Source organism: Varanus komodoensis, unplaced genomic scaffold, assembly GCF_004798865.1.
Source record: "Varanus komodoensis strain SLA01 unplaced genomic scaffold, ASM479886v1 scaffold2, whole genome shotgun sequence".
Lineage (NCBI taxonomy): Eukaryota > Metazoa > Chordata > Lepidosauria > Squamata > Varanidae > Varanus > Varanus komodoensis.
The window spans coordinates 9,210,632-9,228,619 of NW_025335568.1; the positions used below are offsets into that span (position 1 = coordinate 9,210,632).

Sequence of the window (17,988 nt, forward strand, 5' to 3'; positions counted from 1 at the left end):
TAGGAATATGAGGTGTCCTTGCATGATTTTGATGGCTGCAATGTGTTTAGAATGGGCAGAAAAGGTGAGCTGTGCAGAGACAGCTGCTCAAGGAAGGCTTTTTCAAAATTGCCCTCTTTTCAATGGAACTTTACCCGTCTGTTAGGGTTAGGGTTTGCGCCAGGATAGGGTTAAGGTTAGGAAAATGAGGTGTCCTGGCATGATTTTGGTGGTTGAAATGTGGAGAGAATGGGCAGAAAAGATGAGCTGTGCAGAGAAAGCTCCTCAAGGAATGCTTTTACAAAGTCCCCCTTTCAATGTTATTTTGCCCCTCTATTATGGTTGAGGGTGTGCACCAGGGTGGGCTGCGCCATTGGTGGCAAACCTCTGGCATGCCTGCCGCAGCAGCCACTCCGAGTCCTCTCTGTTGGCATTCTTGCCATGTCGCCGCAGCATCACCCCAGCAGCCGTGCATCCAATAACTGCTTATACTGGGGCTGTGGGCATGGTCAGAATGGTGTAGCGGCACCGGGCGATGACGTTATGAGGCACGAGTGATTCGCCATAACTTGTCTGAGCTCTTGCATGGACGGTCAGTGCACTGCCAATTTTATACACACACACACACACATATTTATATATGTTTGTGTTTGTGTGTGATTTCTTCGACTATCTGTGAGTCCTTTTTTCTAAACTAAACCCTCACTTTTCAGGTTTTATTGCAGTGTTGGCACTTAGTGATGTGTTTTGGTTGCAGTTTGGGCACTCGGTCTCTAAAGGTTTCCCCTTCAGTGATCTAAGGACCTTGCAATTCTGTCCTATGCACAGTGCAGGAATCTTGCAGCTACAGCAGCCCTTGCAAGATGGCTCTCTGGACTCGGCTTAAGCAGTACTGGGCGGTGGGGGGGGAGCCCCTTACTTCCCTCTGCAGCCTCAGCCATTGTGGAACAGCTATTCCTGCCGTGACGCTGCTTCCGGCAGTTGGCCCAAATCTGTTTCCTTCATTCCAGTCCTACCTACTGGAACATGAATGAGCAAGCAACAAGGAGTACCTTCTGTGTTGGGTGGGCAGAAGGCAAATTGCGATCTACCAGTGGATAGCCAGGAGATTTTCGGTAAATCAGAGTAGTAGCTACAGCAGAAAGTATCTTCCCCCCACCCCTAAATTAGTCAAGAAATCCTGTGCAGGTACATGTTTGGTGTAGGGGAAGACAAAGGAGCAGATGAGTGTGTGAAAGGATATGGGTGTCAGCTCCAAGATCTGTATGGAAACAACCACCTGAACTTAGCACGCGCCCAAAGTCACCTTTTTCCACAAATCTGCCTCTCCCTTCTTGAGCTACTCTTTTGCACCTGGTTGTGGTGAGGGAACATCCGCCTAAAATAGGCTCATTCCAGGTATTCGTGGCAGCCCTCTGCTGGTGTTACATCTTCCCTTCTCAGGCTGAACCTGCACCCAGGTTTTTCCGTTGTTCATTAGATAGCAGTCTTGATTTTCAGACCCTCCATTCCCTTTCTGATAGGAAACCTCCCCAGATTGGTGCCAATTCCCAGTTGTGTCCACTAGATTAACGCGAAAGCCATGCCCTTGAAGCTGCAAATTGCCCATTTTGCAGTGACCCAGCTGGGGCCCGATAGACATAATTGATCCATCTTACAAAAAGTGCCTATTTTATAGTGCACTTGTGTCTTTGCGCAAGGTGATTCCCCACCACTTTCACCTGCCCACCAGCTGGCTAATAGTTCCCCAGCTTTCATGCCGTTCTTTCCCATTGCAAAAGCTCAAAATGCCCTTTTCTAAGGCTAAGTTTGTGGCAGTAAGTACTTCAATGAAAAGATGCGGGCATATTTGGCCCCACCCTCTTGCCTTTGGCCCTGCCCCTTTGTCTTTGGCCACACCCACTGCTGGAATGTGAGCTTCTCAGAAAGTGAGCCGCAGGCTGAAAGCTATTCCACCCCACTGCTGTATGTTTTTGCAAGATTTTTGGAAGCTGACCCACTGGCAAATTGTTGTAACTTCCTTATCGACACAGACCTCTTCTTTCTGCAGATTGTCACCCATTGTGTGCACAGTGTGTAGCTGATCTGCAGGGAACAGGGGGTCTCTGCTTGGAGTGCCAAAATCCGCGTCACTTGCTCCTGAGAGATCACTGTGAGCCTGAGTGTCCTGAGGGATACCACAAGCATCACGGAGCATGTCAAAGTGAGTAATGTCTGGAAAGGAGAAGAAATACAGAGCTCTGCGCGGGTCTGCTGATTTCCCGTCAGATGAATAACGCTTCCCTCGCGCTCGTGGAAGTTGTCATGACAAGATTACTTGGACGAACATGAGAGCAGTCCTGGCGGAAAGTCCCCAGGCACAAGCCAGTCCTGCATTCTGTTTCCTAGAGATGCCTGTGGGAGGTCTGAACAGGTTCTTCAGCTCCACTGTGCCGGCATTCTTGTATTTTCCCTTTTTTGCCCTACCCACCCATGGCATGTGGCCCCCAAGAACATCTCCAAAGTGGAATGTGGCCCTCGGACCGACACCCCTTTTGTAGCAGGTTTCAGAGCTCTCTCTCTTCGTTCCGCCTTCCTCTCCAGGATGTCACCCTTCCTGCAGGGCCTGCAGTGGGAGAGGCCCATCGTCCTGCACTTCCTGTGACTCCAGCCTAGTCCTTTCTCACACGGGCACCTGCACCTCGGCATGTTCCGTCGGATTTTACAGGGATGAGAACCTGCGTTGCTCACGTATGTATTCCCTTGGTGTGCAGCCAATTGCAAGCCCTGTGCCCGGATACATGCACAGTTTGTCCACGTACTTTCTCTGTAATTGTACAGGCTGGACTGGGTGGAAGGGAGACTGGGATCTGTTGGCAGGGGGATTCTAGTATGTCAAGCAGAGATGTGCAAGGAATCCACCCGGTGGGGGGAAGCTTTGTCCCCTGGACTCCAGGTTGCCTTGCAGTGGCCCAGCGACTGAGATCCCGGCAAGCGTGGCCAGTGTTTGTGGGGCCCTCATGAGGAATCCAGCCCCATATGGTGCACAAACAGCACCTCTCCCAAAGGAGAAGGCTGCTTGTGTGGGGCTCACCAGGAAGGCAGCCCCAGTAACCGCTGGGTGAGCAACGTCCCTCTTCTGGAGCAGTTTCCAGTTGTGCAGCCAGAGCTCTGCGGGCATTTATGGACTTCCGCTTGGGTTGTCTCGCTTTGGGAGACTGGGCCAAGCGCAAGAGCAAGACCACGGATGCTTGGGGGTTGGGTGCTGAGAGGCTTCCTCCCAGCCTTAAAGTCAAGTCCCTGTCTTTCGGTTGTTTGGTGAGAGGAGCAACAGCAACTTCTTTTCCACACTCCAGAATTAGGGTGTTAAAATAGCAGAGCTTCGCCAGCTCAAATTTAGAGTTGTGTTTGTAGACCAGGCATGGGGGACCTCGGGCTGATGGGCCACATCTGGCCTGCTTGAGGCTCCCGTGCAGCCCGCTCAGATTGTCCAGATGGCCACTCCCCTTTCTCCAGCCACCCATCCCTCACTGTTCTTGTTGACAGCTTACTCCCCCTGCCAGCTAACCCTCGTTCTGGGCCTCTGGACGTGCAGAGGGACCCCGGTTTTCCGTACGTAAAGCGTTACCCAAACCCAAACACTCAGGTATGAATCCCTATACATTTAGACAGCACACAGAAAGGTTGCAGTTGGGTTTTCGAACAGCCTAGGTTATTTCCAGTCCTCTGGAATGAAAACTGGGACCCAGGTTTTCCTAACCCTATCCTGAAGCCAACCCTGACCCTGACACTCAGGCATACTCCCTATGCATTCAGACAACATTCCCAAAGACAGCCCTCGGGGTATTCTGGTTGCCTTCTCACCCTGCTTGTTTAAGTGGGGGAGTCTTTGACTAACCCTGACCCTAACCTGCAGTTTATTCCACACTCTAACAGCAAGATATGATTCATTTTGATACAGACTGCATGCAGAAAGGCCACTCACCCTTTTACCCTGTCAAGGCGAGTTTCAGGTTCTGGAACATTGATTTTCTTAACCCTCTCTTGTGTCCTGAAGCTTCACCTAAAACCTAACGCTTGTGCTAGCAGCTGTTTGCCTTGGTGGAATTTCCACCACGCTCCATCAAGGCATAAAGTATGGTCTGTCCAGCAAGCGCAGTTTTTCGGTTGTTGGACAGACCAGACTTTCAGCATCTTAAAACCTCTGATGAAATTTGCACAAAATGGCACCTGAAAACTGTGGTTGCGGCATGATTTGTGCAGACGCTTCAACAGACATGTTGGGGTGGGGGACCTCACTGGTGCCTTCCAAGCCATCCCCTCTCCTCTTTGCCTCATGCATGCAGATGCTACAAGTTCCCCCTATTAATATTATTTGTTTAATTTTTATACCGCCCAGCAGCTGAATCTCCCTGGGCAGTTTGCAAAGCACATTAAAAAACAAGAAACGATACCATGTATTAAAAGACATATTAAAACATCATTAAAACTTTACGATACAAAATGTAAAACCACATGTTAAACAGGTTATATCTATAACAACTTCAAGAAGAAGGAATGAAGAAAAGAAGAAAGAAAGACATTCAGACATGTATAACATGTCTGTTTAAGAAGCTGCTTGAATGCGCTGCAGTAGAGGGTGGTTTTTATCTGGAACTGAAAAGATAATAAGGTTGGTGCCAGGCAGACCTCAGCAGGCGCTTGTTCCATAACTAGGGGGCTGCCACTGAAAAGGCCCTTCAGGTTTTTGCCACCAACATATCTCAGTGTTGCTTAGCTGAAATGGTGTAACATGGCAGCTGTGGAAGGGCTGCTGCAAAGCTTGTAGAGCCATTGCTGACGATGGGAGGGGAAAAAAAGGATGATGGGAGAAAAGAAGAAAAGGGATGACCACTAGAACACTTAGCAGTGATAGAGGTCCAGAGGAACCTGTCTTACTGCGTGGAGTGAGCACCTGTGTTGCACAAGATGGGATTAAGACAGGTACAAACCCATCAGTTGAGACCAGGATTCCCAGGGAAGGAGAGGAAAGAAATCCAAATAAAATAAATTTTTGAACATTGGCCTCAAAACGATCAATGAAACCTCAATCCAGATTATCGGGTATATAATTTCCTTGTATTCTAGTCTGGAAAATGTATAATTGTAAGGGACTTCACAAGGGGCTCGCATTAAAGCCAACGGCTGCATACAGCATCCTAAGAAGTGCACTGCAGAAGCAGCTCTGTCTTGCGCGGTGTTATTTTGCCGTTTCCCCATTTCGTTTTGAATCATCTGTCATTGGGACAGTCTGAGGTTTCCAAATGTAGCACAGCACACGTGTAATTATCCATTTCTTCACTCGGTTAATCCTCTCATCTTTTTAGATATGTCGCAAATGTTAGTTAATTAAGCCTCATGACACCCCTCTGGGATTGATAACATGAGTCACTTGCTGGAGCAGAGAACTTAGGATGTAAGAGGCTTTTAGGCTGTGGATCGGAAGGAAGGGCAGCATCTCCGTGCTAAAGCGTTGTGTGCTCTTGACGGCGAAAGCAGCTCGATTTTTGGAGTGTCCAGGCGTGGACGCCCTGTTGGGTCCACATGGGAAACCGGTGGGTGCAGACAATATAGCGTAGGCCATCTTGAACGAGCAACCCCTTGTTTACGTTCTGATGGGATGTCGCACTTAGGAAGTTGAACTCCGCAGATCGCTTTGGAGAGAAAGGACAGGAAAGAAGAGCGGCAGGACGACCAAAGCCTCTTCAGAGCAGAACATGTAGCCCTGTTGCTGAACTATCTGTTTGCCTGACTATTATGAGAAGGAAGAAACCAGTTCCCAAGGCTCCTTGACCCAGAAGTGTGCATGTGAGATGAAAGCTTCTGGGTAGCCTCTCCCTGTCTCTTGTTGTTGGGTTTCCTTTGTATAATCACAGTAGCTCAGCAGCTAAGAGTCGGGGTGCCAAACCACGGAAGGCAACACCCCATTCCCCACCACTGCCGATCTTTTGCCGGTTTTCTGGCTTTGGTGCAGCCTCCCCCCACTGGAAAACGTTGGAGTGCCTTTCCTAAGGCTCAGTTATTTGTTGGAAGACCTTTATGCTACAATAAGCTGGTATTTGGGGGTTTGGGCCCAGCCAATTTTGTCTTCGCTCCACCCACCCAAGCGGCCCCCAGAGCTTCTCCGGAATGGAATTCAGCCCTTGGGCTGAAAGAGCGTCTGCACCCCAGTTATGCAGAACATTTCTAAGTGACTTCTCTCAAACTGATGTATTTTTAAGGGGAAGCCATGGTTTTCTGGGATTGTGGGGAGCTGTGGTCTAACCCTTGTATCCCAGGGAGCGCCTTACTCCATAGATCCCTGCCCGCAGTTTAAGATCGTCAGTGGAGGCCCTCCCACAGGTTCCTCCCGCCAGGGATGCTAAGGGAGAGGTGGCAAAGAGCAGGGCCTTTTCTTTGGTGGCACCCCAATTCTGGAACGCATTGCCACTGGAGATGCACCAGGCACGTACTTCATTGACTTTTAGGCACCTGACAAAAAGCCCCTTTTTCAACACACCTATGGCACTACTTAAACTATTTACATGACAGCACTGGTTTTAATTTAATGTTTTGTTTCTATGTACACAATGTGTTTTATATGGTCTGTTTATTACAATATTTCATTTGCATCATTTTATTAATTTTTATTCATATTTTATTGTAATGGCTTCCCCGAGAGTGTTATGTTAACAAGAGGCTTTTATACAAATTGAATGAATGAAGGAAGGAAGGACGGACGGACGGACGGACGGACGGACGGATGAAAGAAAGAAAGCCCATCCTGAGGGCAGCAGTTTGGAGTGGGCTGATCTAGCCCTTCATCTCGGAAAAACAACCATCATCCCTCATGAGAATTTTCATTGTTCCCTCCAGCTTGCCCCAGCCCGTGCCTGAGCTGCGATTCAGGAACCAGTTGTACTTCCTGCAAAGACCCGTCCCAAGTGCTGCTCTTTGGGGAATGTCAGTATGACAGCTGTGCTCCTCAGTACTACCTCGATTTTTCTACCAAGACCTGCAAAGGTGAAAGAAATGCATACATGTTTTCCTGTGCTGGATAGCAGTCCTAGTTCAAGCAGCATTGATGCCTTCCCTGGTGGTCCTTGTTTTCCTTTCCCCCTGTTCACTTTCTACCCTCCCATCCCCCCCCCCCCGTCCCGCCCCCCCCCCACTGTCATCTGCTGACACAGACTTCAGCTCCCAGTGGAGAGCCAGATTATTGCAAATCCTTCCCTGACAAATGAGGGAGTGGGTAAGCCATCAAACCTCCAAGGGTCAAGATTTGCAATTTGTTACTGGTTTTGTAGAACGAGCTCAGCTCTCCAAATCCTCCCCCCGCATCTTTATCATGAATATAAGATTGAGTATATTTGCTGGAATTTTCTCAGATTTATAAATATTGCAGGGGTCAATATGCATATTTCAAGAGAGTTCTTGAAAGTCATACTCTTCCAGAGGACACTGTATCTTCTCTCTGGCATGTTTCCAGAGAGAAGAATGGACCCGAGGATAATAATTTAAACATGCCCCTTTCAGTCCTTTACCAAGCTACATCATACATACCAACCTCATTAGAGATTTATGTCCATCTTTTTCAAAGCGTTTGCCATATCATTAGCTATCCTGAGACAACTGCTTTGCTGGTCTTCTTTTCTAACCATCGGTAGGATAGTCCAGGGTTAGAACAAGTTGAAAATAAGATACAGAACTCCCTGATTTATTTATTTTATTTCTATTCCACCCAATAGCCCGAAGGCTGTCTGGATGGTTCACCAAGTTAAAAGAACATGTAACAAAAAACAAAAACAAAATATAACAATCAAACAACAAAACAATAACCGCAGATAAGACGGCAACAATAGGCCCACGGCAAACACAATCAAATCGGTCCAGAGGTACAGAAGCAGTACAAGATAAAAAACAGTATAAAAGTTGAGGATATAAGTTAACTATTAAAATACTGGACAAATCATACTGGTGGCTGTTGCTGTTATGTGCCATCAAGTCATCTCTGACTTACGGTGACCCTGTGAATAAATGCCTTCCAGGGTGGCCCATCCTTGGCAGCCTTGCTCTTGTTAAAACAAGCCTATGGCTTCCTTTATTGCTCTCGAACCATCTCATATTTGGTATTCCCCTTCTTCCACCTTCAACAGAAGGCTCTTCAATGGAGCCTTAAAGAATAGAAAAGAAATTCTCAGACCTTGCACCCAGAAGGAGTTTACTGGACTGTTTCTGTCCTGCTGTATCTGGTAACATCTGCTGGATCTGGTTTTAAAGTGATGGAATCTGAGCTGACATTTCGTGTAGTTGGGAGGGCTGGTTTTGGTAGATGGCACTGGCAGTCAGATTAAGAGAGGCGCTTTGTGGCAAATGATTCCTGCTTCATCTGTAGCATTCAGAGCTGCTTCCCATTAAGATTTCTACCATAGTCTTGTGTCTCATGGGACATGTGGACTAGAAGCATGTTGACAGCCTTCTGCATATCAAATGAATTGAAATGTTATGGCAGAGACCAGAGAGGCTACTGTAATCTGCAATTCCTTCTCAACCTGGCATCTTCCAGACACGTTTGACCCTGGGGATGATAGACACTGTAGTTCAGCACATCTGGAGTATGCTAGGCTGAAGTCAGTTGTCTTACTTCACTGCAGCTGTTTCCACCCACTCAAGCATCTCTTGTTCAGAAGTTGGAGGATGGCTGCAGCTTCTTCCGACCTTACGCAGCCGTGTCCAGACTCACCTTGAGTCTGACACCTGGTGCGATGGCGAATGATGCTTCCCTTCTCTTTTGCAACCACCATTCCTCTTGAGCTTGCAGTGGGAGCAAAAGATGCAGGATTCCCTCTTCTCCTTTTTAGTCCTCTCCAGATCTCTGGAGTAGTTGCTTGGGACAGCGTCTGTCCCTAGGACTGTACCATGTTTCTTTGGGGTCTTGGTGGAGCTTGCTTTATCTTGCATCCGCTTTTCCCAGCTCAGCAGATCTGTCTCCTCCTGCCATCCGTTCCTGTCTCCACATGTTCTGCCATGCTTGGAACAACCACTTCCTTTCTGTGGGTCTACACAGTCTCCTTTCTCCTCCTTTTTCAAGTCCTTCCCCCAAGGTGTGGCTTCAGTGCTTTCCAGAGCAGCCCAAGCAGTGGTGTCGTGGGAGCCGGGCTCTGAGGAATGCAGCTCTGGTTCCTTTTCTTGACGGGGGCAGCTGACATATTCTGTTACCCCACCAACCGTCCCTGTTCCCTCTGCCCCTTGCTGCAGTCTGCGTGGCAGGTGGGCAGAGGAACGGAACAATATGCCGTTGGTGGCAAAGTTGTAATGCAAGGTAGTTTGGGATGCCTGGTCTTGAAAGGGAAACTAGGAACAAACATTTTATCAAATGCAGTGGAGGAGGCTGTCTCAGGTGCCTTGCAAGAGGAAAAAAGCGGGATATCCATGTAACGACAAGCACCATCATATCATAAGATCTCCTGCAATCAATCAAGACTGCTAGAATTGGTTTCTCCTATGGATCAAGCATCTCTTCAGTTTTTACCCCTCCTCAGGGGTGGACTGTAGGTTTCCATGGTGATCCCTGCACCTGGAAACTTAGCACTACATCACAGCTGCCAAGTTTCACCTTACCTGCCTGTCCATTAACATTTCTCTCCCTCCTGTCCTGTTTCTGCTTCTCCATCATCAGTATCCCACCCCGGTCTTCACCCACCTTGTAGACAGCAAGCCCCCTCAGCAGGGTCAGTGCCCCTTCCTCGTCCTGTGCAGCTCCTGCTGCCCTATTAGTGCTAAATAAATGCTCCACACAGTCCTTTCCTGTCCCTTGGACAGTCATTACGCGCTTCTCCCAGGAGGAATCCTCCGGCTGCTGGAGCAGCGGGCCCGGTGAGGAGCGTCTCTGCCTCCCTGTTATTAACTTGGCGACCTCTCTCTTCTGAAATTCATTCTGACTGTGGGGCAATGTCACCTCTATCGTCAGTTCAGCCTGCTTAATTAGCAGTGCTTGTGGGAACCCCCTGAAGGCTCGGCGAGGGGGGAGAGGAGATCTGTGGCTGAACAGTGGCGGAGCACACCGGCGAGCGATGTGCGCTCGTTCTTGGTGTGGGCCGGCAACAGCTGCGAGCGCCGAGAGGGACCAGCGGTTGTGGCGGCTCGGCTTGCCCATGGAAGAGCAGCCCCCCATGCCTTGGTTGAGCATCACTGGGAAATGTTACACTCCAGAGAAGGACTGGTGTTATTCTAAGGAGATCCCTGCAGGCGGTTCCTTTCTCCAATTAGGCTCCTCCGCCGCCCGGCTCTGCCCTTCACTGTCTCTGCACCGTGCGATGGGTTACAGTGGGTGTCGGGCAAGCACCAAGGTGTCCCGTCTTTCCTTTCCCATTTGCTTAGAGTGTGACTGGAGCTGCAATGCCTGCAGTGGCCCCCAGAGCACCGACTGCCTGCAGTGCATGGAGGGATACGTTCTCCAAGACGGCGCCTGTGTGGAAGGATGCCCAGCAGGTTTCTACCATGACTCCGACACATGTCAAAGTAAGTCTCCTCTCTTGGCAAGGACGCACTTCCCTAGGCAACTACTAATGGGGACAATTGAGGGAAGTGGAGCAATTTTAGACCCGTAGAGTTGGAAGGGGCCGTGAAGGCCATCTAGTCCAGCTCCCTGCTGTTGCAGGGCGGGCGCCCACGTTGCACCGTCCCACCATCTTTTTTGGAATCTGTTCAGTTCCCTGGGCCCACCTCCCTGGACTGCTTTCTGCTTTGGCACAGCCATTAGTCAGAGTTCCTGGTAAGGTCACCAGGGATTCGCGTGGCACCCCCAGGAATCGAGCCCCACCTAAAATCCTTTGTTTGCGCTGCTGCACGTGACTTGGAAGAAGGCTGCCGGGACGAGAGCCCCTGCAGCGGCTCACCCTGGTCATTCCCCACTGGCTTATGGGTATGCAGTTGCGGAACTCACCATCCCATCTGCACGGTGTAGGAAGCCATTCTGTAGTGAGCGGAGGCACACCATGCATGACACCTTTCCCCCGGAGGTGTGGACTGTGCCTGCCACCTGGCCCAGTCAGGGACGCTGAGAGTTGTCCATTGAAACACCTGGATGGCGTGAGGCCGTAGAAGGCCGGTGCACACCCAGCCAGGCCGGCACAGTGGCTAGACGGTTCAGCTTAGGTGTGAGCAAGCCAGGGACAAATCCTTGCCCAGCTATGCTGCCGGCATACCTGTCCATCAAGGCAACACGCAGGGTCACCTTTGCAAAGCTGGAAAGGCATGGGCCTGCAGCCAGGTGGATGACCACATGTGGGGAGCAGGGGTTTGGAGACGATGGTCTCGTAGGTCCCTTCCAACTCCCCTTCCCTTCCCTTCCCATCCCATCCCATCCCACCTTAGTCACTCCAGTGTTTCTCTGCCAGTTCCCCACCACTGAGAATGGACGTAACTGCTGCGTGTCTGTTGCCTGGAGCCCTTTGAAGTCGGGGTGTGATCAAAACCTGAGATGGGCAGAGCGTGTGGGGAGGTACGGGCTGCCTGTTCATGCCTGGCGAAATGCATTTCTAAGAGGCTTACCTGTGGCATTGCAGGGTGTGATGACGACCGCTGCCTCCAGTGTCATGGCCCTGGCGAATGTGCTTGCTGTGAAGCCCCGTTCCTCCTCTTGGGATCACAGTGCGTCCGGACCTGCGGGAAGCGATACTACGCCGATCACGGAGAGCTAAAATGCTCCGGTGAATACATCTGGGGTGGGCTTCCCCGGCCTTTTTGGTGGGCGGGCACATGTCGAATTTGGGGACGGTGTGTTTGAATGCTCCCACAAAGTAGCTTTCATTCGGGGGAGGGGCTTGCTCACTCATAAAACCATGCCATGGTGAGCATGAGCAGCCGCTAAACACCCATGTTCCCCAAGGCAAATGGGTGGGACTAAAAGAAACATAACTTGCCCAAGAACTGCAGGAATGTAAGTGTAACTCTCCAAAAACTCTTAGGAAATAAAATTCAGGAAGGAAGTTAATTCCCACACTGGGTTTCCACACCAGTGTCCATGAGTATAATGGTGCCTCCAGTTACCATGTTTGAGATCCCAGAATTAGAAGATTAACCCTTAAGCACACATTAGCAGCTTCAGCAAGAAAGGGGAAAGAGTTTATCTCCCATCTGGCAGTGCAGAATTCAAAAGACAGGATTGACATCTGAGTCCAACTGTTGGGATAAAAATTAGCAGTGCCAGTTAACATGCTGTGTGCAAGGAAACGAAATCTGCTCATGGCATCATGGAAAGAACGGTGATAGAACTCATGACCCCAGATTCATTTGGCATTGTACTCTGCTGCTTTCTGGCAGATCAGTATGATAGCTCAGTGCTAAAGCGTATGCTTCATTATGGCTTGCAGGTCCAATCCCTGGAGGGGACAGTGTGGTACAATTGTTACAGACTGAGGAGATCTGGGTTCTGATCCCCATTCAGCCATGGAGCCCACTGGAAAACTGAGCGAGTGTCAGACTGGCCTACCTCACAGGGTTGTTGTGCAGAGAAAATGGAGAGAAGGTGGTTTATGACACTGCTTTGTGTTCCATGCTGAAAAAAGCCAGATATAAAAATAATTAAAAATAAAAAATACTATGTAATTACATATCTAGGAGCTGTTCCTTCCTGCAGCAGATTATATTGGACTCCAAGGAATGCAGGTTGGATGTAGCATAATGGATTGTTCAGTTCCACCCCCGGCTCCAAAATAGATCCATGCTTCACCTTTCTCTGAACTTGCTTTAAATCCTTGTTCCCTTTCATGCAACCTTTCCAAGTCTTCCCAAACTTTAGCTGTGAAAGCAGTGCATGGAAGAACGTCATTGCTCTTTGCTTTTTGGAATGATCACTTTGGAATGGTACGGTGCTGCGGCATGCTGTTATTTCCAGGCCTTTTCTTCTGCCTGAACTTGCATAGGATTATACCTTAACTATGCCAGCCTTCGTGAACCCGGAGCCGTTCAGATGTTGCGTGGTAGCTTGCATCCGGCCATGCAGCGGAAGGTGATGGGAGCTGCAGGCGGATGCACCTGGAAGGCACCCGTTTGGCAAACTGAACCAGGGCACTGCTGTTCCTATTACCCAACACGCTTTTTGTTGCAACGTGGCCCGTTCCGCGTGTGCTGGTTTTTTAGCACTGCAGTCACTCGGTGGGCTGGCTCCGGAGAGCAAGGCACCCTGGGTTGCTTCCCTGCGTGCTAACCCGCGACGGCGCTGGCAGGCAGCCGGGCTCTGCGAGGCTTGTCATGGCTCGCTTCCAAGCTGTCCCTCCCGCCTGCTCCTTGCATGCATCCCGGCGGCTTTGTGGCCTAACTCCGGCGAAGCCCGCTGTGCTGAGGTTCTCTCCCCGTCTCTCTTGCCTTGTAAAAGCGCCTGCGTTGACATAAACATGCCATTTCTTCAGAGAGGAGCATGTGGGTTTTACCTTACCTTTGGCGGCTGTGGGTTTTATTTGTTTTCATTCTCTAACACTCAGAAAAAAGCCTTCTTGATTGCTCCTCATAACCTGTTCTTCTGAATAATACAGCCATGCGTGTGGGGGGTGTGATTGAATTACCTCTGGCTGAGTGTGCCCAGCTTCAATTTAGGGCTGTGGCAATTTGGGGCAGGAATCTTGTTTGAAGGTGTTCAGCAAGAGCAGCAACAGATGGAAAGCCCTTCCTGTTTGCAGGCTGAAATGGAGATGTTGTTCTTTTTTAAGTCTTCCTCAGGGAGAGGGGGAAACGCAGTGTGAAAACGGGTGAGGAAACTTTAACCCCCCCCTCCTGAAATGCCGTGGTCCTGGACTGGGGGTGCAAATGCGTACTCAGAGGTAAAAATCAACCGTGCAAAGCTGTGCTGACTCCGCTCTCAAGGGGTGTGATGTCAAAGCGCTGAGGAAGGCCGGACGGCACGGCGAGGTGCGGTCAGGTTTTCAGAGCCTCTGTAACAAGCCATGGAAAACCAGCTCGGCTGGGTTTGGACGTTGGGGCAAGTTGCCCTGGAAACAAACCACGCCAAGCAACCCAGGAACAAGCCATGGGTTCTCAGGGTGGCTTGTGCATAGAAAATGAGCCACCCCATGGAAACCTCCTGTGATTATCCCCCATGGTGGTTTGTTGGGTTCTGTCAACCAGGTCAGTGTATAGAACTGGGAAGCTGTCTCGAGACAAAGGAACGCCTGAGACGTAATCAGGTGTGAGCTGGAATGTCATATGTTGCAAATGGTCCAGGAACTTCAGCTGATCCAAAACAGGGCAGCAAGACTGTTGGTAAGGACTGGTTCCCAAGAACATATGCCAGTCCTTCCAGCTGTGCTGGCCACTGGTTGAAGCCCAGACATGATTCAGAACCCTAAATGGCTTGGGGCCAGGTTATCTGCAGGACCACCTTTTCCCTTGTACCTTCCCAGACCCTCAAATCATCTTTGTGGGCCCTTCTCTGGGTTCCTCTTCCAAAGGAAGTGAGTCAGGTGACTACCAGGAGAAGGGCCTTTTCGGTTGTGGCACTCCAATTTTGGAATGAGCTCCCTAAAGAGGTGCACCTGGTGCATACTTTATGCTCTTTTCAGTGTCACATGAAGGCTTTTTTATTTTCCCAGTATTTTAACAGTTTAACTCTTTAGCCTGGTTTTTAAATATTACATTCTGTTCTGTACGGCTGCAATGCATCTGTGCTGATTCAATAGCAATTGCAAATATAGTTCCTTTGCTTTTAACTCATTGTGTTTGTCTTTTTAAACATTTGTTTAATTTTGACTTCTCAGAGAGCCAGGGCTATTGGGCATCATGCAAATGAAATAAATAAAGGTGTGTCTGTGCATGTATACATTGCTATCCACAGGCAGAGGAATGCATGCATGTGCCCCAAAATGGAAGGGACCATAGGCAGCTACAACACACCGTGTCAGACCCCTGGTTCTTCTAGCCCAGTTTTGCTGACATGGATGGCGGAGAGATGCTTCAGCCCCACCGGGATGGTGGGATTCAACCTGGGATCTTCAGGCACACATGCAAAGCATAAGCTGAGCCCCCTCCCTTCACATAGAGAAGGAACTCCGTTTCTTGCCGTTGTCCCACATGCTCAGAACAAGGATGGTAAAATGGGCTCTGGAAGTTGATGGAGCTGCCTCGTTTCCGAAGACTAGGCAGTGCCACTGGTAGCGGCACTTGATCTTTCTTAAAGGGCGCTGCACCTTTTCTTTTTCATGCTAGCTTGCCCCAAGAGATGCTTGGAATGCGATGGAGCAGGTCGGTGCCAGGTTTGCGACTCCACCACCTTTCTGCATGAAGATCATTGTGCCTCCAGCTGCGGCCGTGGCTTCTTCGGTGACCTCCAGAGCAGGGAGTGTATAGGTGAGTATCCTCTCAGATGCTTTGTACCTGGCCAACAGGTTACTGCAGCCTTCAAATATTTGAGCTATGTCTGCCATTCCCAACAGCTGCTGCCAGCAGAGCCAGATACCAGGAATGATGGAAGTTGGAGTCTAAAGCAACTGGAGGGAAAGGCTGGGATACTGTCTATCCCACCCAGTTTCCTATTTTTACATCAGAGGAGTAAGGAATTATCAAAGCCCCTTGGGATTCTTAGGGAAAAGGTGGGATATAAATGCAGTGGGAGAGTGAAGTGCCTCCTGGTTTGTGAGAAGGGCCAGGGCAGGAGGTTTAGGTGTATCTTGACCCAAAATCTCACCTGGTTTAACAGATAATCTCCATTCCTTTCATCAGCCCCATGGAACCGTGGGAACTGCAGTTCTGTGTGCATGGAGGGCTGAGAACCTCTGGCAAAATGCTCAGCACTCCCACAAACTACAGTTCCCAGGATTCTTTCAGGGGAAGCCCTTCCTGCTAAGCCCTTCTAAATGCTGGGGCTCATCTAGACTATGGGCATGTATTGGCTTTATAGCTTTCAGACTGCCATGGTTTTCCCCATCTCCCAAAGCATCACAGATAGTGTAAAGTATCAGATAGTGAGAGCTGTCTTTGGAGGTAGCTAGCTTGCTGGCTGGGCACACATAACATGCAAACACTCCAGGAGTGGCACCTTCCCCAGTGCTCTTGGAATGCAACTTGGGAGCTGCCATCTTTGCTCCCTTCTTGACATTTGAGGGTAGCTGCTGCCACAACCCTGCATTCATTCTGCACAGGGAGAGGCCAGGTTGGAACGGGGAGGTCTGGGAAGCAGCTGTGCCACAAAGGCACATGTGTTCCTGGGAAAGCAACCCCATCGACCAGCTGCTTACTAAAATCCCTGCATGCTTCATAAGCACCGAGGATGTGAGTCTGTCTGTCCAGATTTCTGTCATCACCCATTGCACCCGGAGCATGAATTCTGGCCACCGGAAATCGGGCATGCACAGCAGGGCAACTCCAGAAGTGTGCACCTAAGGGCTATTTTGTTTTTGAAACATATTAATTAATGTGAATGCGGTTGGAACCTGCAGTAATATCTTCAGCCACTAGGGATAGACTTCCCTAACCAGCGGGTAGCGTTGCAATCCATACGGTTTGAAAGAACCCACTCATAGGCTGGCGGTCACACACACGCCCCCACCGCCTCGGGAATGGGCCGAGCTAATCCCTCCCCCGGAGACTATCAGGGACCCGCCCGGGGGTGCCAGCCGGCATTCTGTCACTCCGATGGGCAGGCACAACACGTTCAGCTCTGGCCACTGTGCCAGCTGGCTCAAAGGCTCTGCCCTGTCAAACCTGGGGCCAATCCAAACCTCACAAGGCTGGGTCTGTTGCTAGTTAATAAAAAAATAAGGTGGGTCTCCTCCTGCATTAACTTTGGCTTCATTTTGTTTTAGCCATCACACGGGGTCCCGTTCTGAGGGCAAATGGCACACTCTGGGTAGGAATTGGTGGGGCCGTGCCGCTCAGCTTTTCCTTCATGGAGGTGCAGGGCCCTGGGGGCACCGGAAAAGAACTGCTGTTTCACGTGGCCAGCCTTCCCACCAATGGCAGAATCGTGGCTGTGGCAAATGGGCAGCAGTCGGAGCTGAGGAAGGACGACCATTTCACGGGGCAGGACGTGTCGGAGCAAAGAGTTCTTTTTGTGCACGATAAGGAAAAGCCCAGGTGACGAGTTGTTTCTTTCCATCTCCTCTTGCTTTGAACACCAGATGCTGTCGGAAGGTTCTGGCCGACCGCTAGGCCAAGCTCTTTCCACCTTTTCTGTACATAACCCAGTTGCCAATTCATTTAAAACAGACGTGTTGCAGAAATGAGGAAAAGAGCAGGGCCATCCAGGGAATCCTGGCAGGCTGGACTGAGATCTCAGGTAGATGGAATTTGGCCCACAGGCCTAAAGTTTGACATTGCAGATTTAAACCAGTCAAAAAACTAAAGTGATGCCACCAAACGTATCTGATCAGGGCAGTATTTGTTCTGCACTTTTGCAGTCACGCAAAACTGGTATTGTCTTGGTCCTGAATTCGGCATCCGGAGAATCTTAGTTTTCATTAAAGATGAGATGTTTCTAGTCCTCAAGTCTATTTTTTGTGAGTGCAAAGAATTGGCTTGAAAATGTGTGAATGATTCCTGATGGAAGCTCAAAATGTGTACCGCTCTGAAGGTGGTGAAACAGTCCCATCGTTGTCTGAGAGCAGTAAGGATAATATTTTCTCTCCTCCTGTGGATTCTGGTCAAAAAGATTTAGTGGGTTTTTGAACTACTAAGAAAATGGGCTGCTCTTCTGTGCATTCTTGCTGAACTGGATCGATCAAAATGCCTATCAATATGCTTGTATTATACACATTCTGTATTCTCGTCCATAAGTGTCGTGTGTCTTAATAATGTTCTTTTGGTTGTTCCTTTTCAAACAGGAATGGCCACATTTCTCTAAAGATCAGCTATCAACAGTACTTCTCTGAACCAGAAAAATTCCCCATTCAGGCCTTATCAACACAGGTAGTACAAAGGACAGCTTTGAATTCTATCTATTTTTCAAAAGCCTGAAAGGGAAAATGTGTCTTAGCCTTCTATATTCTTGGACTTTCCTACCTGCGAGGCTCAATATTGTTT

General features: G+C 49.5%; 1 protein-coding gene across 1 annotated transcript in view; it reads left to right on the forward strand.

Annotated features, from left to right (window-relative positions):
• Positions 1-17,988, forward strand: part of FRAS1 (Fraser extracellular matrix complex subunit 1) — a 192,974-nt gene that overhangs the window by 74,919 nt on the left and 100,067 nt on the right. The window contains exons 18-25 of the mRNA XM_044428485.1: positions 2,030-2,182; positions 2,563-2,709; positions 6,853-6,999; positions 10,357-10,497; positions 11,544-11,687; positions 15,178-15,318; positions 16,773-17,043; positions 17,790-17,874. Of these exons, the coding sequence (XP_044284420.1) occupies positions 2,030-2,182; positions 2,563-2,709; positions 6,853-6,999; positions 10,357-10,497; positions 11,544-11,687; positions 15,178-15,318; positions 16,773-17,043; positions 17,790-17,874 (1,229 nt within the window). The remainder of the gene's footprint in view (positions 1-2,029; positions 2,183-2,562; positions 2,710-6,852; positions 7,000-10,356; positions 10,498-11,543; positions 11,688-15,177; positions 15,319-16,772; positions 17,044-17,789; positions 17,875-17,988) is intronic.